The sequence below is a fragment of the Oryzias latipes genome, chromosome 14, assembly GCF_002234675.1.
Source record: "Oryzias latipes chromosome 14, ASM223467v1".
Lineage (NCBI taxonomy): Eukaryota > Metazoa > Chordata > Actinopteri > Beloniformes > Adrianichthyidae > Oryzias > Oryzias latipes.
This window is the reverse complement of record NC_019872.2, coordinates 29,007,216-29,032,113: the sequence shown is the minus strand read 5'-3', so window position 1 is coordinate 29,032,113 and position 24,898 is coordinate 29,007,216. Positions and strand designations below refer to the sequence as shown.

Below are 24,898 nucleotides of genomic sequence, written 5' to 3'. Positions count from 1 at the left end.
GAAAATAGCATCAATATTTGTGAAGAGTTCTAGTGGTGCTGATGCAGATTCAGCAGGAAATGCTGTTGAAAGCAGTTTCTGAGTGACGGGAGAACCAGAGCCGCTCAGCCTTTCCTCAGGAAAAGTTTGACATTTTGATGAAAACTTCAGCCCAACTTTCCTGGAAGGAAACAAAAGTCATGTTTGTGAGAAAAGCACCAGCTTGGAGCATTTGATGTGCGAGTATGTGTTTAAGTGGGTGGGTGAAAAACCTAAACATGACATTAGCTCCCTGCAGCGGTTACTAAGCAACCTGAAAGCAGCGCTGCCGTTGGTTTTTGTCTAACCGCAGCATTTGTCTCCACACATCTAGTTTTGTCTAAAAAAATTTTTAAAAAATGTGTTGTTTTTTTTAGACAGAAGTCAGTAAAAAAACAGTTGTTCAGATTTATGATAAGCTTTATTTTGTGATCATTCATTCAAATTACATTTAAATGAGTCATTTTCTATCGTAATGAGTTGGAAAACTGTCAGAAAACAGCAGAAACAGTTGGTTAATGAGTCAGAGTTCCTCCCATTTCAACCACGTAAAGTCAATTCAGTCGTGATTTTTGTACCAAACTGTCACCAGGGAGCAGCGATTGGTCCGAGTCGGGCCGAGTCAGCGTTTCTATGGCAACCACCCTCTCCAGTCAGGAGGGAGCTTGTTGGAAGGCCGCACCCCTACCACTTAAAGCGGGCTGCACGGTTTTGAATGTTGGCCTTGGCTGTCACATTTATTGAGGCATCTGATTGGTCAGTTTATGATTTGAATAACTTGAACTATAGAAAAAAAAGAGGATTATTAAGAAGATGTTTACATTGATGTCACACCTACTGCACCCCCCAGGGAGCGATCACCTGATGGGGGGGGGGCACTGATGAATCTGGATGGTGCAGATGTGACCTAAAGACTGATATGCACTTTACCAGGTCAGATGTTAGTAGCTGCTCAGATTGAACCTGTTTTGGTTGTAATTTGAAAGTGAAACGGTGTGAAAAAAACAGAAAGACCCCCCTCCCCCCCTTTCCTATTTAAATGAAGGTTTCAAACGATGGACCAAATATATAGACATGGATGAAATCAGAAAATGATGTAAAATAAGGATTGAGAGAGGAGCCGTCGTGTCAGCAGTCAGAGCAGAAAAGGAAAAGGAGGAGCTTCTATTGGTCACAGATGAGCTTCCACTGGTTTTCACAGCACAGGGCTGCAGCAACATCATCGCCTGTCTGAACTCTCACTGCTTCAAACCATTTCAGTAGTTTGACCGAATATTAAAGACCCAAAAACGCTTTGGTTTAGGTTTTTTGTGGAAAACATGCCAGCTTTCCTTTCCCTCCCGCGGTTGGAAAGAGCTTGTTCTGGTTTGCTGCTGGGATTATCTAATGGAGTTCATGTTGAGGTGATGAAGAGCAGGCGTGCGTCCCTCTGAGAGGAAGAACAGGAAATGGATCTCTGCGGGGACAAAATGACAAATCCAATCGATAAAATAACAAAATGGACTGAAAATCAGCGTTGACATGGAGAAAATGTCGTCATCTGCTTTAAGGACTTTTCACATTTCTAATGATACACGATGACGTCCCAGATGGGCTTTTTTAATGCCTAAATCATCACTGATTACTTTGGTTTCTGGCTGATTTAGATGATTTTCAATCAAATCTAGTTTTTCTTTTGGTTCAAATCTGTATTTTGTCTTTCTCTTGACAAAGTTCGCTCGTTTCTTTGCTGCAGGTCGCCCGTGATGGCTGGCGGGCTGTTTGCCGTGGACAGGAAGTGGTTCTGGGAGCTGGGGGGTTACGACACGGGTCTGGAGATCTGGGGAGGCGAACAGTACGAGATCTCCTTCAAGGTGAGCTGGATCTGCAGCAGAACCCAAAGTGGGTCCGCCTCATGTTTGCATTTAGCCACAGTTGTGTTTGCTGTGTTTAGGTTTAAGTCATTTTTCTATGAAGCAGACTTTTTGATACGTGTTGTCCAGAACTTCCTTTTTAGGCGGACATTATAACTTTTTAATGGACACCCTGCAGCCAATCAGAAGCCAGTATTCACCTCGACTATAGAGTCATAAAGTTTAGTTGCTTCTTAAATTGGGTTTTCTTCTCTTCTTAGATGATAATAATTCTTCTTGAACGGGTTCTTCTTCAGGACTTTTCTCAGAGAGGAAGCTGCAGCATGTGATGTAGATGAAACACAGTGTGATGTCATCTGAGTCCATTTGGACGTTTAGCTTCTTTTAAAGCAGCTGCTCCGTAATTAGTTTTCTTTGTTGGGCTGTAAAGCTGAACGACTTGTTGAGCGGCAGAATGGAGCCAAACAATCTGTTGCACGGATGAGTCTCGGCATGAATCAAACCCGGAGATCCATATTGGATTAGGTTTTGTCTGGTGGCTCAGCATGAACGAGCGTGGAGCGGCACGCCGCTCCCCTCACACGCTCAGACTCTGGACAGACGCAGCGGCCCATCACCGTAATTGAATTCTGGCTTGAATGAGTAAGGACTTTACTCGTCTCACTCAATTAAGCACAGAGGCCGCTGCTGGCTGGCGGGATTCTATTGGACATATTTCTGCGGCGCAGGGCGGGTTTTTTCTCTTTTGGATTTCTTCGGCGTTTGTTCAGGAAGAGAAAGAAGATCAGATCTCCTGTCAAACCTGCTTTAGGATGGTTTCTGTACAAAACGATTTTTTTCGCTGTTTCAGGCTGAACGTGAGCGCTGAGGGGGACGGGGGCGGTAAATCCTCACCCCCCCTCTATGTTTAAGGGGGGGAGGGGTTGGTTCAGTACATTCAAAGATGTTTCACAAGTCCCACAGGGGAAAGGTTTAAATCATCATTCAAATGAACGGAGGGGGAAGAAGTCAGCCTCTCAAAATAAAAGCATGGAGTCAGCACTTTTGTATGTTTGTGTTTTTCACCTGTTTCATAGCAGCACATCTGTGTGAGGTGTGTGCAGACAGGTGTGTGCAGACAGGTGTGTGCAGACAGGTGTGTGCAGACAGTTGTGTGCAGACAGGTGTGCGCAGACAGGTGTGCGCAGACAGGTGTGCGCAGACAGGTGTGCGCAGACAGGTGTGCGCAGACAGGTGTGCGCAGACAGGTGTGCGCAGACAGGTGTGCGCAGACAGGTGTGCGCAGACAGGTGTGCGCAGACAGGTGTGCGCAGACAGGTGTGCGCAGACAGGTGTGCGCAGACAGGTGTGCGCAGACAGGTGTGCGCAGACAGGTGTGCGCATTTAGGTGTGTGCATTTAGGTGTGTGCAGACATATAAAGTAGGACCTAAAACAACGTAAAATCATTGCAACCAGAATGCCTTTAAAGCTTTCAGCTATAAAACTATTAACATTTACTTTTCTGTAGTTTGGTTGAAAATGATTCATAAAAACTGCAGAAAAGCTGAGAACAAAGGTGATCAGCACGACTTTGGATTTAAGGCCTCCAATAAACAGAAATGGGGGGGGGGGGGGGGCGGGGTGATGGCGGGAACTCCACCACGATCCCTCAGTTTGTTTGTGAACGGCGCCAAGGCAGAAAAAGATCCGCTTTGAGGGGACGTGGATTGGATCCTGCGGCGTGCTGCGGCGGTTTCTCTCCCTCCGCTTGTTGGACCAAAGCGATCAGACGTAGAATCTAATCTGAATTGAAGCTCTTCATCTTCTTACAGCCTGGCGTCGTTGTTATTAAGCTTCAGCCGCTCAGAGCAGAGATGAAGGGAATGAAGGGATTAGATCCGCGGCTCCGCTCCGACGTCCAAATCTGGAGGTGATTTGCAAAAAGATTGGAGAAAAATGACACCAGAATTAGCCGTTGGAGTCATCCAGACAGATGATCTACTTGGGTAATGCGATGGGGCCTTTGCCAACATCCACCAGGGTTTGTCAGTTATCCTCTATCAGGCTACGGCCTCTCAGAAAAGGACATGGAAAGAAAGAAAATAGACGTTAAGTACAAAAGAGGAACATTGTAAGTATTGAAATATAGAACAGAAAGACCTAAACAGACACTGTGGATGAGTCCAGTTGTCGTAGGTTCGAGTTCCAAAATGAGTGGTTTTCACTCAGAAATGTTTTGTCCTGTTTGAGGAGATCTTTGGTGGACTTTAGATCCACAATTCTGCATTCGGTTTAGTTTGGTGGGATGGAATTGAAGAGGCCGAAAAATCCAAACGAGGAAAAAGACAAACGTGACGAAGAGCAGCTGGAATGATGTTCTAGTCCCGTTTGGTTGCAATCCCAAAGGGTTCCCAGCTAAAAAAACACGAAACGGCGTCTAGAGCCCAGCCAGGGACAGGAAGTAGAAAGGACCCGGATGTTGTATGGCTTAGGACCCGCAACAATAAGGGCGGGGGAACGGAAACGCTTCCCTCTAAGTGCACTCGCTCTTCAGCGTAGAAGTTCTTTGATGGTCACCGCTGACCCCCTGCACTCCTCCCTCTGCAGGTGTGGATGTGCGGCGGTCGAATGGAGGACATCCCCTGCTCGCGGGTCGGACACATCTACAGGAAGTACGTCCCCTACAAGGTCCCGGGGGGGGTCAGCCTGGCCCGGGTAAGTGTTGCTTCATCGTCTCGGTGTTTTCTCAGGAGCTTCTGAGAAAGACTTAGGCAGCTGGAAGAAAACCGCCAGCCTGCGCCGGGGTGTCAGCGGCTCACACCTCGCAGCTCTGAACGGGTCAGAGTCCTCTGGAGTCACTGTTGACCGAAAATTAGCTGAGGCCGGAGCGCCGAGCTTTGACACAGAAGCAGAGGAGTTAAGATGTGCTGATTCATTATGCATGACCGCAGAATCTAACCTCTTGGCTCCAGACGTCGCCCGTCTGTGTGACCTTTAACCCTCAGCGAGGCGGTGCTGAACACTGATCCAAAGTGATTCAATTCAGGTCATTCACTGAAGGAGCAGCGGCGTCTGAGGACGACTTTCATGGTCGTCAATCGCAGAAGCTTTAGGAGAAGAAGACGTTTTTTTGTCTTCAGAATTGTCTCAAAGTCAATTTTCCGTTTTTTCTCTCTGTTTACCCACAGAGCTACCAGATGAGCTCTGACTCTGCAACGTCTGTCTTTAACTGTTTGGCTTTCAGATCAAACCGACAGCAGCCTGAAGAGTTCAAGAGTTTCTTGTTGTTTTATTAGGAACCCCGTTTCTGAAACTTCTCACAGTTACCATGGCAACAGGCGGAACTGAATCATCCGTCTTCCTGATACATTTGTGGAGATTTGTGAAATTTATGAACATTCAGACTCAGACTTACTTTTTTTTAAAGTTGGACAAAGTTTTATAACAAAATGACCCTTTTAATGTTAAATTTCTCTATAATACTCTTAAAATAGTTTTTTATTTTAACCAAAGGATTTTGACTGAATGATGCAGATCAGTTCAACGTGGCAGACAGACAATCGTGTCTTGGAAGAAACAACCAAACTGAGGCGTTTCTACAGTAAACTCACTGCAATTTGTGGCTTTGACAGTTTTAAAAGAATAAAACCAAAGAAAGCAGCAAAGGTTCTCTGATGGTCTAGAAAACATCAGAAAGGAACTCTATTTCCCAGAATCCTCAGGGCAGCTCGCCTCTGCCCAGCGCTGTCATCATGTGAAGAATCTTCGTGTGAATTGAAACATTTTCTGCCGCTTTTAATCAAAGTTTTTAGAATCTGTGACGTCGCAGCAGAAAGGATTAGTGGTTTGCTGCTGGAAGTGTCTCTACTGTCTTTTCCTTCATGCATTTGTTTTTCTAAACATCTGGAGAGAATTACTGAATCTGGAGTCTCATTTATTTTATAATCCTTACCTGCAAAGCTTCTACCATATGTCCCGGAAACCCTGGGGGGGGCAGATTATCAGACATTCAGTCTGTGAAAAAGTACATTTATTTTCAGGAACATTTCATGACAAATCTATGGCCAAATGCTTTTTAATAACAAACTGTGTAAAAAAACGTGCTCCGTTTCCTAATCGTTGATCCACACCAGCTTCATCCGGGTGGGGGGAGTCCGTCCCCGCTGTCAGGATGAGGACAGACTCAGTTTTATTTAAATAGCCCAATATTACAACACAGTCGTCTCTGTGGACTTCACTTATTGTACAAAACATAAAATCAGTATTAAAAAATGAAATGGCTGAATGTTAAACTACCAGACTAAGCCAAACTGGGCATTCCTGCCTTTAGACCAGTGCTTCTCAAATAGTGGGGGGGCGCGCCCCACAGAAAACTGCTGCACTTTATGAGATCATGAATAAATAATCCATCATTTAGAACGAAAACAGCACAAAGTTTTTACCTATTTCTTCAGACTAAAAACGTTAAGTACATTGGTGCTGCTGTGTTCATGTTTCAGATCAATTTACATTTGATATTAATTATTGATTGGATTATTTTTCCCTGCATTAAATGGTTCAGTTTGTCAAAATGTTTCTAGTTTAAATAAGGACTGACAGATTTAATTATTTCAGGCACTTTAAGCTTCTTTTCTGTTTTAGACTGAAACATTTTCTATTTCCTAGCCCATCAGGATACAGAACCCAGTATGACTGTGGGGCAGCGGTAGGGCGGTCAACCTCTGATCGGAAGATTGCCGGTTCGATTCCCGCCTTGACCACAAATATGTTGCAGTGTCCTTGGGCAAGACACTGAACCCCGCCTTCCCTCTGGTGGACGGTTGGCGCCAGTGCAGCGGAGCCGCCGGCACGCGTGTGAACAGGACTGAGACTGAAGAACGCTTAGGGCCTTTGAAGAAACGCTTTACAAGTATTTACCATCTACCAATGCGCCGGAAAGATGTTTTAGAAAGGGAAACAGCAAAAAGTAAAACGTGTTACAATGAGGGACATGAAGAGACTGAAGGACGTGAGAAAGTCGACATCCACCGAGGACGTTTGCATCCATCGACCAGCCGATTCCTTCAAAAACTGAGCGAGTGAACCCAGAAGAACTGATGCTGCCTCCAAGGCAAAGAGTGGAAACGCCAAATAAGGATTATTGATTGATCTCTTTTGTGAATTTTCTGCATTTTGTTGATTAATGAAAACAAATTAGTACAGTTTATGTGTTTACAGCATCAGCCTAAAACGTTAGCACAGTTCTGTAGTCATATGTATCTGAAAACATGTCAAAGTTCGTATCTGTGATTCAAGAAAAACATTTTCTGCTAGAGAAAAAATCAAACTAAGACCCTCATTTACGGTAAAGAATTGGGCTCAAACAGGAAGTTTTTTAAAGATTTGGTGAAATTTAGCAAAAGCAAGAACAGAATTAACAAATATTGAATTAAAATAGAAAAATATCACCATTTAATTAAACCTTGTAGATAATCTTGACGTTGACATTTGCTAATCACTCTTAACTTTGTCATATTATTTACATTTGTTGAGTTTTTAGTCTGTTTATTATTGTTTATTAGATTCAGGCTTCTGACTCTTTTCACAACACATGAAACCATGAGAGACCTAATTAGACTCCACAGCATCTTTAGACCAAAACAAACAAAGAAGAAGCATTTTGTCGACTACAAATCCGCTCTGTCAGCGTCACATAATTATTTACGGCGTCTCGACAAACATGTCCTGCCTTTCCAAGGCTGAGAAAACCATGAGGGGTCCTGCAGGACGTGTCCCTTCACTGAGGGGCTTTGATCATGGAGTCACGTCAGATCATCCGTCTGATGTCCGTGACGTCTGGAAATGCTGCTAACAAGTCAGAAAATTCATGTTTTCAATAAAAGATATCACGTGTAGCGTTATCTCACATTTTCTCAAGTCTACCTGCAGAGCGCCAAACACCTGACGGACACATCTGTTCAGTAGAGACGGCTCTGGTCTTTGCCTCCTAAAGGACCGGCGGCGTAGCTCCAAAAGCACCAGAAGTGATGTTTGGTTTCACCAGAGCTCTTTTAGCCTGATAGGTTCATCTTCATGACCACAGAGGATGGATCACAGCTGAGTCCCATCAAACCCTGAACCCAAAGCCCCCACCACATCCAGAGGTGAATGAAACGTGTTTTTCCAGAACCTGAAGCGTGTGGCGGAGGTGTGGATGGACGAGTACGCTGAGTACGTCTACCAGCGCCGACCCGAGTACCGGCACCTGTCTGCGGGAGACGTGGCTGCGCAGAAGGAGCTGCGCAGCACGCTCAACTGCAAGAGCTTCAAGTGGTTCATGAAGGAGGTGGCCTGGGATCTGCCCAAGCACTACCCACCAGTGGAGCCCCCTGCTGCCGCCTGGGGAGAGGTACACCCCCCCACATTGACTGAAAACAGGAGAAGCTGAAGAACGTCTCAACGTTCTCGCATGCCTTCCAGGTCCGGAGCGCCGCCAGCGGTTTGTGTTTGGAGAGCAAGCACTTTGTGTCCGGGACTCCCATCCGCCTGGAGAGCTGCGTGAAGGGGCGGGCCGACGTCAGCTGGGGCCACGGGCAGGTGAGCCGAACGCAGATGAGTCCTTTTCCGTTCCTCAGAGCGTTCTTCATGCTCCTGCTGTCTTCAGAACCAGGAAGAGGACAAACAGACGGCAAACAGAATTCTGTCTTTGCTCTGCCGCTTCTGAAAGGAAATCAGATCAAAGTGATGCAAATGTCCTTCCAAGTTAAGGGAAGGTTAAAGTTCTCTATCTAAAGGATTTACATTTATTGCTGTATAACTCAAGAACAGTTGATCTTTAGATTATCCGTCTCATTGCTTGTTCAACTTTTTGAAGTTCTTGAAACATCGAATGATCTTCAGGTGTGAAGCAACCTGATCAAATCTCAAAATGTCCAAATCCATTTCAGTATTTGACCAAAGCTGAGGTTTTAGTGAAAGTCCAGATGAAGCGTGACTCATATTCAGGTCGTCTCAACGCCCTCTGGGCGAGATGCTCCCCAAAGGAAAGAAGGTCTGAGGTTTCCTTTCTAAGATCCTAAACTGGGGGTCATCTGTCTGTGGGAAAAGATGCTGCAATCCCACAAATTCATTGTGGAGATTTTCTTTTCCAGAAATTGGTGAGTTTGGTGTATTTTTATCAAAAAAGGAGCTGAGAGACCATGAAAACAATTGAAACTGTTCAAATTCTGAATTTCTATCCATTAAATGATAAATCTTTTCTCAAAGATGCTCAGTAAAAGCTGCTGGAAACTGAAGCTGGATTTGTTTTTGGTAGATTGATTCTTTTTAGTCATCTCGTCTCCTAACTAACTATTGGTGGTTAAAGAGAGTTTTAAACAGTAAAAGTAACTTTTATCAGTTCAACTTTTTAAAGAACAAACAGTAAATATCAGCATCTCCTGCTCTAAAGATGTTTGGGTCCTGCAGGTGTTCACGTTCGGCTGGCGGGAGGACATCCGGGTGGGCGACCCCATGCACACCAAGAAGGTCTGCTTTGATGCCGTCTCCCACCACAGCCCCGTCACGCTGTACGACTGTCACGGCATGAGGGGCAACCAGCTGTGGCGCTACAGGAAGGTACGGCGCAGCAGCAGACCCGCTCTTCTGTTCTGGAACGGTCCATGAGCCTCACCAAGCCTGTCAGAGTCCAACTTTAACCAGGGATGCTGGAAAAGCTCTGGTCCCGCAGAAGAACGGCGCTGAAGCTCTGCTGTCATGACAAACCGTGTCGGATGTTCACACTCCTGCAGCTTAAAGCCCAGAGGTTTCCTTTTAAGGAATAAATGCCTCAAAATAAACAAAACATTAAACAAATCTCATTATGCGACTACAGCCAGTAAAAAGCATTGAAAACAACCACATACATTTGGAATATTATTTATTATGATATTTGTTATTTCACTGATAAAAAAATCAGATTATTTGAAGACAAAATTCCTGAAAAACAGTCCGTCACCCTGTCATGCAGATTATGGTCTTCAGTTCCATCCAGACGTCCTTTTCTGTTCCATCAAGACCAGTGCTGAGAGTCTGTCCAGTTGTGTTTCTGTAGGTTTGAATCCGCTTTAGAGCTGGACAGACGCAGTGGACACAGGGACGGTCAGCGCCAAACACACAAATCTGTACGTCTGCTTCATGATTCACTCAGATGTTTCTGATGAAGGACGTCGAGGAGATCAGTGGGAGATTTTCCATTACAGTCGGTCTGTTTTAACTGAGACAGATCACAAAGCCCCCCCTTGGATCTGTGTCAAACTGGACAAGGCTGCATGTGACTTCCTGAAACTTCTGTCCAATCAGAAGCTCTGAAGACTGTGATGCTGCCTAAGCTGCTAGAAGGCCCAGCTGACACCAACTCACAATCTGATTGGTTGAAAGAAATGAATGACTGACATTGATTTTGCATTACGGGACCTTCAGAACTGGTGGAGTCTGTTTGCATTCACACTGGCACTGAACCGCGTCACAGTTCACTTGCAGAAGAACAGAACTCCCCTGTTCCCTGCAGACTGGATGTGCTGAGTCACAGCTGCCAAACAAAGCCAGAAACTGGTGACTCAGACTTACCAGAGGTCACAGGTCAAGACTGTCCCCACCACTTCAGTTCCCAAACAGCCATGTTCAGTTATTCAATTAAGCTGAACTGTGAACCACAAAGCAGACGTCTGTTGATCCAGGTGAACTCACCTGTCGAGTGTCTGCGTCTGTCAACCCTCTCTGAGCCTGAGGGTGTCCAACGACCAGGACGCTCCAAAAGCAGAACATCGTCTGCGTAGCTGCAGAAATGACGCCTTTCTGAAGGATTTTACACACAAACAGCAAGTCGGAATAAAATGAACATTTAGAATAGAATGTACCAAATGTAAACATTCAATCCTGTCAGTAAAACATCATTTTGACTTACTAACTGCAAAATGTTTCTATCTTATATGTGTGTTCCAATGTAGCTGATTATAATCCAGTTCAATCCGGATTATTCTAATATTTGTTGCTTCATAACATCTTTAATGTTCTCCTAAACTGTTGCTGGAAGGTGTTCTTCCTCTAAAACCTTCCTCTGTCCTTCTTGTCCCCCCCAGGACAAAAGCCTCTATCACCCCGTCAGCAACAGCTGCGTGGACAGCAACGCCAGCGAGCGCCGCGTCTTCATGAACGTGTGTAACCCCGCCTCCGCCAGCCAGCAGTGGCTGTTTGAGAAAACCAACGCCACCGTTCTGGAGCTCTTCAACCACGGCGTCAACTGAAGGCCCCCCCCCCAGTCGCTGTTGCCCTGTTTGACTCAAGTGTGGGAGGGGCTTGTGCTTCTTTTGTCCCACCTCCTCTCTTTCTACCCCCCTGAGGCTCCATGTGCCTGCATGACTGTCCCCCCCCCGCCCACTCACTCCCCCCGTATGTCTGCAGCTCTGCCTGGGTGGGGGCGTGGCTAGTGATCTGCTCCCAAACTCACATGGCAGGCGAGTTAAGGCCCGCCTCTCCGTCTCTGGACCCCCCCAGCATTTATCAGAGATGTTCTGAGTGCAGTCCACTCACACTGTACTTCCTGTGCCCTCCCCCCAGCTGCAAACCCACACAGGAAGTGGGTTTGCTGCAGCTTCCTGTCCCTCAAAGACTGCACCTCGGTGGCGGCCAATCCCCCCCCACGCCACTGGACCGTTGGCAGGCAGGCCGTCACCTGATTGGCTGGCAGGCAGGCCGTCACCTGATTGGCAGGCAGGCAGGCCGTCACCCTCTCTTCAGCTACGGTAGCTCTTGAGGTCCAAAGTGGGGGCTTAAATTGCACAAAGCACTTACAGAACGACCAACTTGAATGCAATCTCAGTGCCTTGTCGGACGACGACTCCACGGCGGCAGAAACGCCGCAGCGGGAACCGGTAGTGTCCGGACGCCTCGGAGCACTTCCGGGTTCCTGAAAATAAAGCTGGATTGTCCTGTGGTGCAGGACCCTGAACGCATCGCCGTGATTTCTCTGCAGTAAACGCACTTGACGTGAACGGAGCTCTGAGACTCCTCCTCAACGCCTCTCCTGCCTTTAAAAGTAAACCCCGCCCACCCATCTCCATGGAGACAAGGCGATGCTTTCATTTTTATTCCACTCCTTTAGTACTTCAGTGGGAGACAGAAGTAATGTTCTTAGCAGATCACCTGATGCGTTCTTTCTGTCTTCGTTGAACTTTTTCGTTTTGGGGCTGTTTTATAAATAAAGTTTGTGTTTAATAAATTCTTCCTAATTTAAAATTTAGAGAATAAAAATGCACAGATTCTCTTAAATGTTTTTTCTGTTCTTTTTGGTTGGATGTTTTGATGCACTTTAAACTTTCCACGCCTGTAATTTGTGTTGAAACAGAAAATCCATCCATCCAGGAACTCCTGATGTCCCAATCAAGATTCCATATCAATCAATAATTCTCTCTAAAATCTGTGTTTTTATTGTGGCAGCAGTTGAAAATGCAACTTATCAAACACTCGTTATCGTTATAATCCACAGAATTCCTCTTTTTTTAGTATAGAAATGTGTTTTAAAGCTGTCAAAACATTTTAGACGATTATTACAGCAACAAATCCTGGATGGATTTCATTTCAGGGCCAGATCCTCATCAATACGTTAATCACTGTCCGTGTTTTTTGATTCTCTTTCAGTTTTTTCGGGTCTGTTGAATCGATAAAGCATCAAAGAAAGGAGGCGGAGTTTAATCAGCTGTTTGTATCTTTATTCAAAATATTTTTTTTATCATTGGGGATGTTCTTCATAGGCATGTAATGGTTCTAACCAAACCCTTCCTTTACTTTGCCCCGCCCATTTATCCATTGATGGAATGTTGTTGATGTGGGTGGAGCAAACCGGCTCACCGTTGACTCATTTTGTGTTCCTGATAGAACTCCAGGCGATGTCAGAATTATCTGTTCAGCAGATATTTGTCTGGTTTGCAGCCAGCTGGGGGGTCAAACCTCAGCGGGGGGGTCAAACCTCAGCGGGGGGGTCAAACCTCAGCGGGGGGGTCAAACCTCAGCTGGGGGTCAAACCTCAGCTGGGGGTCAAACCTCAGCGGGGGGGTCAAACCTCAGCTGGGGGTCAAACCTCAGCTGGAGCCGGTTTCAGACATTTGGAGTCAATATTTCAGCTGGAAAAACCACAAAAACCGAGCTGTCGATGAGTTCAGTTGCTTTACTCTCCATGACAAAGAAAGGCCGTTTTCAGTGGAACTTCTTTGCTGATGACACCGTGCTGTTTGGTCCAAACTGAACCGTTCCGACCCAAACTGCTTTTTTATTGCTGTTCAGTAAAATGCTGTTTCTTTTCAGAGCCACTGTTGACTGACAGCCTCAGAGATGCAGTTTGTAGACTGAGTGACATAAGCTGTGGTTGATGCTGCCCGCCTTGTTTCCTCTGTCAAATAATCCTCCATGAATCTTCCCACCGTCTCCTCGTGCAACACTCACCTCGACTCTTTCTTTCAACGTCAATGTTCAAAAATTGACCTTTTATTTTCTCCTAACGTTGACAAAAATCTCTAAGTTTTTTGTGGACGGGTTAAGAAAAGCCTAATTCTATACATACTTTTTCATGTCAGCCTGTTGTATTTTACTGAATGCGACGGTTTCTGCTTCTTTCTGTTTTTGTTCGATCCGTCTTTTAGGATTTCGGTTCATGACTTCCTGTCAGCATCATCCCAAAGTGATTGTCCTGATGTCTAAATGCTGCCATGTTGGGTTTTTGGTTTCATGCTTTTAGAGTCCCATTTGTTTCAGAGGGAGTAGAAATCTATTTTTCTGGAGCGCCTCCGCCTGTTCGCCCGTCGCCGGATGCTGTGCGGCGCCTCAGACATTACATTTTGTATTTGGAGATCCAGTATTTTTTTCTACTGACACTGAAGCTGTAAAAGTGTATTTAGATATTTAACAAACTGTACAAAAAAATTGGAAATGTAAAATATTTTTGCTGACATTGTAAAATAAAAAGTTTCTATATTTCAGGAAAGAATTCTCTTGCTGAGGATTTTGATTGATTTTTTTTTTGTTTTAGTGGTTAAGATAAATCAAACAATCATAAATGGATTAAAATTCAAGACATTTGTCAAATAGTGATTTTGTTCCAGATTAACGTTTTTATTTTGTCCCCTTTCATTCTGTTCGTCTCAGATTTCCGAGTTTACGTCACAAGAAAAGCCGGAGAAGAACATCACTTACATCAAATACAAACATTCATTGTGGTCAGAGCTCTCATGAGAGTTGGAAGAAAGTTTCTATCTGAAGAAACTTCCAAACTTAAGCTAAAAAACATCAAACATCAGCGAGCTTTCTGAGCCATCATCCTTCTGTCAGGAGGACATGTTCTCTGTGACCCCCCCTCAGCAGATGGGAGGGCAGCAGGTGGATGAAGCTGCAGCTCATTCCACCATGATTACTCCTCCTGAATAACGCTCAGGTGCTCCACAGATTTGTCATTTCTTCGTTCTGTCGCTTCTTGTTGCAGTTTTGGTGGATTTATGGCTGAAAAGACACAAGTTGGTGAATCCCATGATGAACCTGCTGACCCCCACAGCGTCCAGCTTCTCCGGTTTGAGGGTCTTTATTGTCTTTTTTTGTTGAGTTTTAACTTTAGTTTGTTTTAGATCTTAAAAGCTTTTCATAAAAAGCCTTTTTTTGGTGTTTCTGCAGAAATTATGAGGAAATCAGGACTCTTTATTGTCATTAGCGTCTCTCCAGCCGTTAACAGTAAGACAGGAATAAGTAGATATCAATATGATAAAGTATGATTCCTATTGAGTATTGCACAGTGGAGAATTTATGACAGGGCATCACGACAAAGATCTGCTTCACTGTCTTCACCGAGCTCAGCGTCATGATCAAAGAAAGGCGACGATTCATTTGTCTCCCATAATTCCCTCTGCCTGCAGTCATGCAGACAAGATGTTTCAGTGACAAAGGGTCACGGCTCGGTTCTGACAGAACTCTGGTTCATTAACACATTTCAGGCTGGTTCAGTTTCTGGTTCTGTGGTGACTTTTAACCCTTCTGTGTTCTTCTGTCATCTTTTTATTCTTCTTAAACGTGTCATCGCCACCCATCATCTTTAGAAAACTGAACTGAAAAACCAAAGACAATTTGTGAATATTGATCAAGTTAAATTTAATATAGATCTTTAAATAATTATTCAAGTTACTAAGGGGAAAAACCCCATGTCTGCAACGCCTGGTTTTATTTAGAATAATACATTTCCACCTTTAAATAAACTTGTACTTTGAAAACCGGTTTGTCTTCACTCAAGTCAGATCTGCAGAATTAATCAAAACTAGAGAAATGAATGAAAAACACATGCAGACATCAGAAGAAATCCCTGTTGGATTCTGAAAGAGTCACAAAGACCTCCAAGAACCTCAGAGATGCATCGTCCACAAATGGAGAGCCAAGAACCTCATGGAGGATCCATCCAGGAGGCCCTCCCCATCCAGGAGGCCCTCCCCATCCAGGAGGCCCTCCCCATCCAGGAGGCCCTCCCCATCCAGGAGGCCCTCCCCATCCAGGAGGAGCAGAAGGATTCGGAGAGAACTGCAGGCCTCACTGGACAGGGTCAGAGGTCAGGATCCAACAGTCAGACATTTGAACTAAGACGGATCTCTAAAAGAAACAGCTGAGCAACAAGAAGGCAGAGGAACATCTGGATGATCCACCCAACCTCTGGACCGATGTCCTGATGAGACAAGAGGAACTTTACAAACGTACAAAAGTAGCATAAAGAAATGACAGACATTAGGTGAGGAAAACTCAGAACGTTATGGGATGTGGACGTTGGATCACATCTGGACTGGAAACTAAAGCAGAGCAACAGAAAACTGCAGAAAGAAGATGAGACCAAACCCAGTTTCCTGTATTTCAGCTCTAACAGCATTGGTCAGCTAGATCTGTTTCTGAGAAGCATCCGAAAATGCTGCAGATGGATGTGGGCGGGGCCTTAATTTGTGATGGCCGTTTGGAGCGACCGTTTTGAATCTGACCAGCGGGTCTGTGTGTGTTTTACATTCATGCTGCTCTTTGTCTCACAGGTTCACCTCAGAGGTTCCCTTCATGACTGTGAGGCTTCAGAAGTTTCAGCTTCAAGGGGAGAAAAGGCGGGAAAAGTGAGCATTTTCCTCCCCGCATTGATGCAAAAAAAACAGGTCAGAGCGTTTATTTTTGGAACCATAAACAGTGAAATTCTGCGGCTGCATTGATTTTAGTTTTCTGCTGGCTGTGATTGATGAATGGGGCCTGATTGTGATTCTGTCTTCACGGTCATTGTGTCTGCTCGGTCCGGGACACAAAGGCGGGTCTCCTCTGATTCCTCATTGATTATTCTGCAGCTGCAGCTGCGGCTCAGCAGAGAAATGACAACAGCATTCATCACACTCTCGGCTGCTCTGAACAACTGCTCCAGCAAAGTTTGAGGCAGAAGTTCTGCCACTTCGTCTGGAGAAATGTCAGAAAACCTCCTGCCCGTTTGAAGGCTGCAGGAGCATCGCACTAAATGACAGCAGCTCATCGTCTGCATACGATGATACTCATCAGAGATGTCGGTGAACGTTGGAAAATGTGGAAAAAGCATCTGTAAAAGTTTTGAATTCTGTCTGTTCATTTGGCACAGGTTGTTTCCATCCATCCAGTCCTGAATGTTGTTAGAGACGCAGTGATTGGATTCAGTCATTTCTAGTCATTTTCATATAGAAAACTGATAACTGCTAAATGTCTTCTGAAAACGGTGCTGCAGGAAGAACAAAATCCAATTCACCCCTTTGATGTACAGAGTAATATTTATGCCACCACGTTGCACACAAAACTTTCTAAGTTGCACATGAAAATATTAAATATTTGTTTTCATTTTTTTTTTTTTTTGCTTTCAAAAATTATTTTTTGTTTGTAAAACAAAGGTTTTTACAGGCGTTGTGTCTCATCTCACTTTTTTCCTATCTTTGATTTTGCTCATTAGTTTCAGTTTGACAAATTCTAACCAATCAAATCGCCGTATTTATCTAACATGGTGTCTGCTACCGAGTATTGGAAGCTAAACCAGCTCTTTTTACCCTGGATTTTATCTCTTTGGACCTAAGGGGTCAAGGTTACCCCCCCCCCCCCCCCCCTTCCATTGAGGTGTTCTCCCTACCATGACAAAGGTGGATAAAGGTGGAAAGATTTCATGTAATCCATGGACACCAGTGAGGATCACAAATCATTGAAGAAAAAAGGTTCAGCGCACTGTCTAGTGGGTCTAGATGACCCACCTCCCAACGTTAAAGTGCCTAGGATAGCACAAGGGTTACACACGCTGGTCACTACACCGACATGAATAAATACAAAACCCTGTTTGATTTGCCCCTTCTGTTTTTTTACTCTGAGAGAAACGGGCCAGAATGGTTGAAAACGGCAGAATCCCCATCAAACAGAACCGACTCAAAGTCCATGTCTGCCTCCAAGCACCATCAATATGAGACGGAGACACCTGATTGGTTAGAATCTGGACCAATCAGCAGCTGTTTGATGGCAGCTTTGTCACGTCAAACTGAAACTAATGAGAGCAAAATCAAAGATAGGAAATGAGATGAGACGCAAAAATGTTTTTAAAAAGCAAAAAAAAAAAAGAAATCTGACAAATCTGACAAAAAAGTTTTTGAAATAAAAAATAAAAAAATTGAATGCAAAAAAAATTGAAAGCAGAAAAAAATACATTTGAAAGCAAATATATAATATTTTCGTTTGCATATCACTCCGTATTGATGGAACAAACCAAATTTCATCCATTAATTTATTTAATTTAACAAATCCAATTCAACATAAAAAACAAAACCAGATTTTTTTTTCATATTTTAATGTGAGGATTTGTCAGCTCCTAAAATCTGAACTTTTCTTGTTTTGAAATAAGCCATCGTCCTCCCAGTTGACGGCAGGATTTCCCCTAATTGGTGCTGATGTGGCGCCGCTCAGCTGGTGATGCAGGCAGAAGAGACGGGCGAGTTTTTGCATCAGCATGGACGCCTGACAGGATAATAAGCAGATGAGGCTGACAGCCACCTGACACTTGACTCCAGCAGACAGATCCGCCTCACGCTGTACCTGTAATCATCTGACCAGACCCCCCTCCCACACAGGACTTTCAGTCTGGTTCAGCCCCCCATCTATGATGACGGGTCAGAGCTGAGAGGGATTTCTGTTTGATAACTTCCTGCTTGAATGATCTTTATCCAGGAACACTCAAAGATTTCTTTGCACTCTGCAGCCAGGGGTAGTTGCCTCACAGTGACAGTCTTTTTCCCTCCAGGCCCCAGGGGGCGCTCTTTTGGAAGACTTTTCACTTCTTTTCTTTTATGACATAATTCAAAATTAGTCATCATTTTTTTCTTTTAGAACATTCAATTCCAAAAATAAATTATTATTATAAAAAAAATAGAACAACGTCTAAGAAGCAGATAAAAACAATATAAACAATATAATAAAATAATAATATAATAAGTAATAAAAATGAATGAAACATAGACATAAAAAAACAAACTAAAAAAAGCAGTAAACAAACATTTACTTAAAACAAAAGAAACAAAGGCATTGATCCAGATAAACCGATAAATAGTTTTATAGCTTTCTTATTTTGTATTTTTTGAGGAGTTTTATAGAAACGCAGGAGATTGTTTTTTAAAATTCAAAGAATTGCCCTTGTTCATAAAATGAAATTTACGCATAAAAAGTGTACCTAAAATAATAAAATTATTGATAATAAATGGAATAGTCTTTTCTTTTTGATACACCCAAATTGAATGTTAAGGTATGAAAATGTTGGGATTTAGTTTTTTGCTGAAAGGCATGTATATAAATGATTCCTGAACATTTTAACCAGACTGTAACCACACTAAGGGTCTCAGCTGCCCCCCCCCCCCGCTGTACCAGAGGAAGAGTGTCCAGCAGGAGAAGCCGTGTTCAGAAGGGAGCGTAATAGTACATGTTTCATACAAATTTACTACCATAGAAGGGATGTACCTGAGGAAGTTACACACACCTGGTTTACACCAGGGTCCTTGTTCTCTTATTTTGTGTTAGAAAATATAATATAAAGTCTGAGAAGATTGGATTTTTAAACATTTCTGACTCAAACTGGCATTGGCTGTCAGACACTCACAAGTTACACGCGTGTGCACAGCTCTCTGTTTTCTATCTTCTGTGCTGGAAACTCTTTCCTCACATTTCCACGCCAACGGCGTCATCGGCCTTCAATAACAAAAGCTGCAAAGCTTCAAGGTTCCGGAAGTTACCGACCTTTTGCCTGTGAGCCAAACCTGTGAGGTCGGCGTGCAGCAGGTGGAGGATCAGGGAGCTGCTGATTTTCTGATTGTTGTCATTGTGCCGTAAATAGATGGACAAAGTTTGTGTGCTCAAATCCTTGAGGAAACTATTGAGATCCATTATTGTTTTATTATTATTCATATGCTTTGACGTTTTTCATCTCCAGGTCTCATGGAGAACTTCGCCTCCTTGAAATGCTCTGTGCGTTGAGACAAAAGAACCACAGACCTCCTCTCAACCGTACCTTTTTACCACACTTTAAACGTCTTAATCCTGGATTTCTATTCAATATGAACATCATGCAGTTCATTTAGAAGACTTGAGTGTTTTTTTATCTTCATTTCTTTTCTCTACACAGTGCCCCCCCCCCCCCCCACACACACACACACACGAACACTTTCAATGTCAACTTTTTTTTGCTTTAAAGTTTTAGTTTCTGCTCTTTCCCTATACTTCCTGTGGCAGCCGCGACCTTCGTCAGTTCCTGAGCTGAGTTGCATGCAAAGCAGATGATTGTGACTGCAGAACTGCTGACTGTGGCTGCGGACCGTCTGACTGCGGCTGTGGATCGGCAAACTGTGACTGCTCAACAGCTGATTGCGTCTGCAGACCGAATGACTGCGTCTGCGGACCAGATGACTGCATCTGCGGAGCGGATGACTGCGTCTGCGGACCGGATGTTTTCGGCTGGGGACCCGCAGACCGTGACTGCTCAACAGCTGATTGCGTCTGCAGACCGAATGACCGCGTCTGCGGACCAGATGACTGCATCTGCGGACCGGATGTCTTCGGCTGCGGACCGGCAGACTGTGACTGCTCAACAGCTGATTGCGTCTGTAGACCGAATGACTGCGTCTGCGGACTGGTTGACTGTGCTCTCGGACTGGCTGACGGCGGCTGCGGATCTCTTGATTGCATCAGTGGACCAGCTGGTACAAATCAGTTGACAGAGAGTGAGTTATATTTATTTTGATGGGGATCCTCTTTGATTGTTCAGTGGATTTCTTGGCTGTTTCCTCTTCATGCCACTTTGTTTCTGGTTTTTTCTCCATATCTGAACATGTTTGAACTTCAGACACACAATCAACACATGTTCAGATCATGGCGTTCAGAAATGATCTTTGTGGTCTGCTGGTTCTTTAATTCAAGTCAGTTTTAAAACTTAAATGACTTTTTTGAGCAAATGTATTCAGCCATGAATGTAGCCATGATGGGGGGCCTAAGTCCAGGTCTCCCTGTGCCGGTCCCAAGCCCGCATAAATCCAGAGGGTTGTGTCAGGAAGGACATTCAACGTCAAATCTTTGCCAAGCCAAATATCTGAACCAGACCTGTGATGTCCATACTGGATCGGCCAAGGCCCGGGTTTACAATGATCGCCATCAGTGCTGTTCACCGGCAGGGGTCCGGTGGACACTGGACAACTATTGTTCGACGGAGTAGAGGAGGAAGGTGTTTTGGTAGGAAGAGAGAGAAGAGGGAAGTCATGAATGTGGGACTGAGAGTACAGATTTTGAATGTTGGAACAGGAAAAGGTAGAGATTTAGTAGACATGATGCAGAGGAGGAAGGTAGACATGCTGTGTGTCCAGGAGACCAGGTGGAACGGTAGCTGAGAAGCAGCGCTCAAGTAGTTCTAACATGGTGGAGACGGGAGGAGAAATAGAGGAGGAATTATCTTAAGGAGGAGTTGTGGAGGTAAAAAGAGTGTCAGAGTGAGTCTGAAGATAGAGATTGAAGGTGTGATGGTTCATGTTGTTAGTGGGTGTGCCCCACAGGTAAGATGTGAGCTGAAGGTGAAATTCTGGTTGCACGTTGATGAAGTGATGATGAACATCCATAGAAGTGAGAGAGTTGTCATTGGTGCAGATTTTAATGGACATGTTGGTGCAGGAAACAGAGATGATGAGGAGGTTTAGTATCCAGAGGAACGTCGAAGGAAAGATGGCGTCTGATTTAGAAAAAAAGGTGGAGATGGCTCTAGTGAACACATTCTTTGAAAAGAGGCAGGAACATATAGGAACGTATGAGAGTGCAGGTAGAAGCACACAGATAAACTACATCTTGTGTTGACGGTATAATCTGAAGATCAGTGACTGCAAAGTAGTGGTAGGTGAGAATGTTTCCAGACATGTCCAGAGGAGAAATAGATTATCTATTGATCAAAAGATGCCGAGCCTAGAGCTGCCAGGCTAGAGGTCTAGAGGAAGACCAAGGAGGAGGTTTCTGGATGCAGAGAATGAAGGGAGCTGGTGTTAGAGGAGAGGATGCAGAAGACAGGGTTATATGGAGGAAGCTGATTGGCTGCGGTGACCCTTGAAGGGAAAAGCTCAAAAGAAAAGAAGCAGATGTACAGGTTTTATGTTTTACTTTTGACTTTGTTTCTTGTTCTTCCTTTAAATTTTTCAAAATGAAATTATAAAGATGACTCATTAGCGCTTGGCCTTTGTTTGGAAAAGCTGTGCTTATGTGACTTTCTTCTGGTCATTTTTCACGTTCTTGTATTTTATGTGCAACCTTTTAGCCCTTGTGCTATCTTAGATGACCCCCCCCCCCCCCCCCCCATTGACCTGTTCTCCCTACCATGACAAAGGTGGATAAAGGTGGAAAGATTTCATGTAATCCATGGACACCAGTGAAGATCGCAAATCATTGAAGAAAAAAGGTTCAGAGCACTGTCTAGTGGGTCTAGATGACCCCACTCCCAATGTTAAAGTGCCTAGGATAGCACACGGGAAAAAACTGCGTTTTTCTTATTTTTCACTCTAAAACTCATTTAAAGTCAGACTTGCTTTAGACAGTTAAAGTGGACAAAGAGAAGAAGAAATGGAGCAATGTTGAAGTATCATCTCTGGATGATCTGATCAGAAAGAAAGAGCAGGAGGAAGAGGATGGAGTGAGGAAGAAATCAGATTGTATTGATTGAGTGTATTTGTGCTCCACCCAAAGACAGACCTCTGCTGTAGGGAGCACTGATGCTCTCCAGAGCCTGCACTTTAAACAGAGCAGCAATGCATTATTCATCCAAGTCAGGTGAGGCAGAGCTGCATCTGATGCTCCTCCTTAAGGTCCTGACCTCACCATCAGACAACAGCAAAACATTTTCTACCTTGTGTGTTAGCGTCAGCCTTCGTCTCCCTCCAGACGTTCATCTGCAGCAAACCACCTTCAGCCCGGAGATGAACTACAGACACGGCCAGATCGGAATCAAATCAACTCATGAATTGCAAATATTTGATCTCATTCTCCCTTTTTTATCCACTTCTGTTCTTTCTGGTGTTTCTGGAAAAGAGAGGACGGGGCACATCAGCCGAAAGAACGAGTCTGAGGATGATAATCAGACGGCAGCGGCGAGTGTCTGATTGGTTTGATATTCAGCTTTAATCACAGGAAAAACCAGATCCATTATTTATACATTTCCCTCTTTTTTGTGTAGTTACCGACTCAAACACTGAACTCTGGGAGTTCAGTTCATTATTAAAACTTCTGTGGCAGCCGCCGTCGCGGTGGCGAACTGCACTTTTGAAAGGAAATGAGCTTAGCTCAGATCCCCGTTCTCTCTGGGTGGGTTTGTTTTCAAATCAAATCAAATCAAAACTCACCTAAATCGAACAGAATCAAATCAAATCAAAATAGATTAAAATAAATTAAACCAAATCAATCTTTATTTAAACAGCACTTTTCCTACACAATGTCACCCAAAGTGCTGTACACCCAAAATAATTCAAATAAAGCAAACAATTTAACAATAGACCACCGTATTAACCCTTGTTCTATCCTAGGCACTTTAACATTGGGAGTTGGGTCATCTAGACCCACTAGACAGAGCTCTGAACCTTTTTTCTTCAATGATTTGTGATCTTCACTGGTGTCCATGGATGACATGAAATCTTTCCACCTTTATCATGGTAGGGAGAACACGTCAATGGAAGGGGGGGGGGGGTCATCTAAGATAGCACAAGGGTTAAAATGAGTTTTCATTTTCCAGTGTACAATCAGAAGACATAATTAAATGAATAAAAAAATAAATACAACATTCATGAAAATATTTAAATTAGCTGAAAAGGAGGTTAAAAAGATGGATCTTGAGGTTTTTTTTAAAAATATCAATGTTGTCCACTCTCAGGTCCTGACAGTGTATGCAACGCAGACAAAGGGCCATATTACTGAATAGATGCCTCTTTTTACTGCTGGAATGGTTACTACACCACCGCCAGAGGATCTCAGGGTCGGCAATGGTTCATATTTTACTTAAAGGTCTGAGCGATAAAAGGGTCAAGAGCGTTAAAATTATCTTAAAATCAATCCTTAGGCTCATGGCCTGGAGAAGCTGAAATCTCTTAATCTTCTTTTTTGGAAGACCAGCAAGCAGGGAAAAACCGTGCATCAGCGTCTCCTTATTACCAAGAGAAAGAAAGTAGGTGGAGCCTATAGCCAAAAAGAAAAATGTTATATGATAAAAACCTGTTTGAATTATCTGCTTAATATGAGGGATACAAGTTAGAGTAAAAATAAAGCTTCTGTTTCTAACTGTTTCTGAATAACGTAATGAAAGTTCTTTTAGTTTCAAAAACTAATTCTCTCTCTTGGCTTCAGGACCATTGACTTAAATTTTTGTCTTATCCGCCTGTAGCACGGGGGCTGGATAGGGTTTTTGAGGAGAGAAATCTGGGGTTGAGGTGTGTCTGAGCGTCTTGTCCCCCCATAAACGGAGATCTACTACAACAGTAGAGATAACTACCATTATTCAAATCTTTCTGCCCATTATGATCTGTTGTGAGATCTGTTCTATTATATTCTGAGAATCTTTAACCCTTGTGCTATCCTAGGCACTTTAACATTGGGAGTTGGGTCATCTAGACCCACTAGACAGTGCTCTGAACCTTTTTTCTTCAATGATTTGTGATCTTCACTGGTGTCCATGGATTACATGAAATCTTTCCACCTTTATCCACCTTTGTCATGGTAGGGAGAACACCTCAATGGAAGGGGGGGGTCATTTAAGATAGCACAAGGGTTAAAAGGTTGCACATAAAATACAAGAACATGAAAAATGACCAGAAGAAAGTCACATAAGCATAGCTTTTCCAATCATCATCTAAGATAGCACAAGGGTTAATCCCACCATTATCCCTGAGGAAACATTTCTCCAGAAACTCTGAATAAAACATTTCACCTTCAGTCTCAGTCCCAACTGCCCTTACGGGTGGATACGGGATGTCTGGAGGTGACCCACTCAAAATATCACCGTGGTAGACCACTCAGTAAACCTGTACAAACAAAATGTTCCTGAGTGTTTCTGTTCATGTGCGTGCTCCTCGCTCCAGGTTGACTGTTAGAAATGAGGAAATTAGACAATCGGAGTGAAGTTTGTGTGGACGTCCTACGTTTGTGTGGACGTCCCACGTTTGTGTGGACGTCCTACGTTTGTGTGGACGTCCTACGTTTGTGTGGACGTCCTACGTTTGTGTGGAAGTCCTACGTTTGTGTGGACGTCCCACGTTTGTGTGGACGTCCTACGTTTGTGTGGACGTCCTACGTTTGTGTGGACGTCCTACGTTTGTGTGGACGTCCTACGTTTGTGTGGACGTCCCACGTTTGTGTGGACGTCCTACGTTTGTGTGGACGTCCTACGTTTGTGTGGACGTCCTACGTTTGTGTGGAAGTCCTACGTTTGTGTGGACGTCCCACGTTTGTGTGGACGTCCTACGTTTGTGTGGACGTCCTACGT

The 24,898-nt window shown here is 44.0% G+C and overlaps 1 protein-coding gene and 1 long non-coding RNA gene across 2 annotated transcripts in view; both read left to right on the top strand.

Annotated features, from left to right (window-relative positions):
- Nucleotides 1–13,849, top strand: part of LOC101171188 (polypeptide N-acetylgalactosaminyltransferase 10) — an 82,432-nt gene extending 68,583 nt beyond the window's left edge. The window contains exons 7-12 of the mRNA XM_023962178.1: nucleotides 1,754–1,871; nucleotides 4,459–4,566; nucleotides 8,018–8,239; nucleotides 8,311–8,427; nucleotides 9,298–9,447; nucleotides 10,950–13,849. Coding sequence (XP_023817946.1) covers nucleotides 1,754–1,871; nucleotides 4,459–4,566; nucleotides 8,018–8,239; nucleotides 8,311–8,427; nucleotides 9,298–9,447; nucleotides 10,950–11,114 — 880 coding nt within the window. The 3' untranslated portion in view covers nucleotides 11,115–13,849. The remainder of the gene's footprint in view (nucleotides 1–1,753; nucleotides 1,872–4,458; nucleotides 4,567–8,017; nucleotides 8,240–8,310; nucleotides 8,428–9,297; nucleotides 9,448–10,949) is intronic.
- A 426-nt stretch (nucleotides 13,850–14,275) lies between these two features.
- On the top strand, nucleotides 14,276–16,596 carry LOC110016433. The gene is made up of 3 exons (XR_002291748.2): nucleotides 14,276–14,433; nucleotides 15,912–16,025; nucleotides 16,209–16,596. It is a non-coding gene; the product is annotated as an uncharacterized LOC110016433 (long non-coding RNA).
- The last annotated feature ends 8,302 nt before the right edge of the window (nucleotides 16,597–24,898 follow it).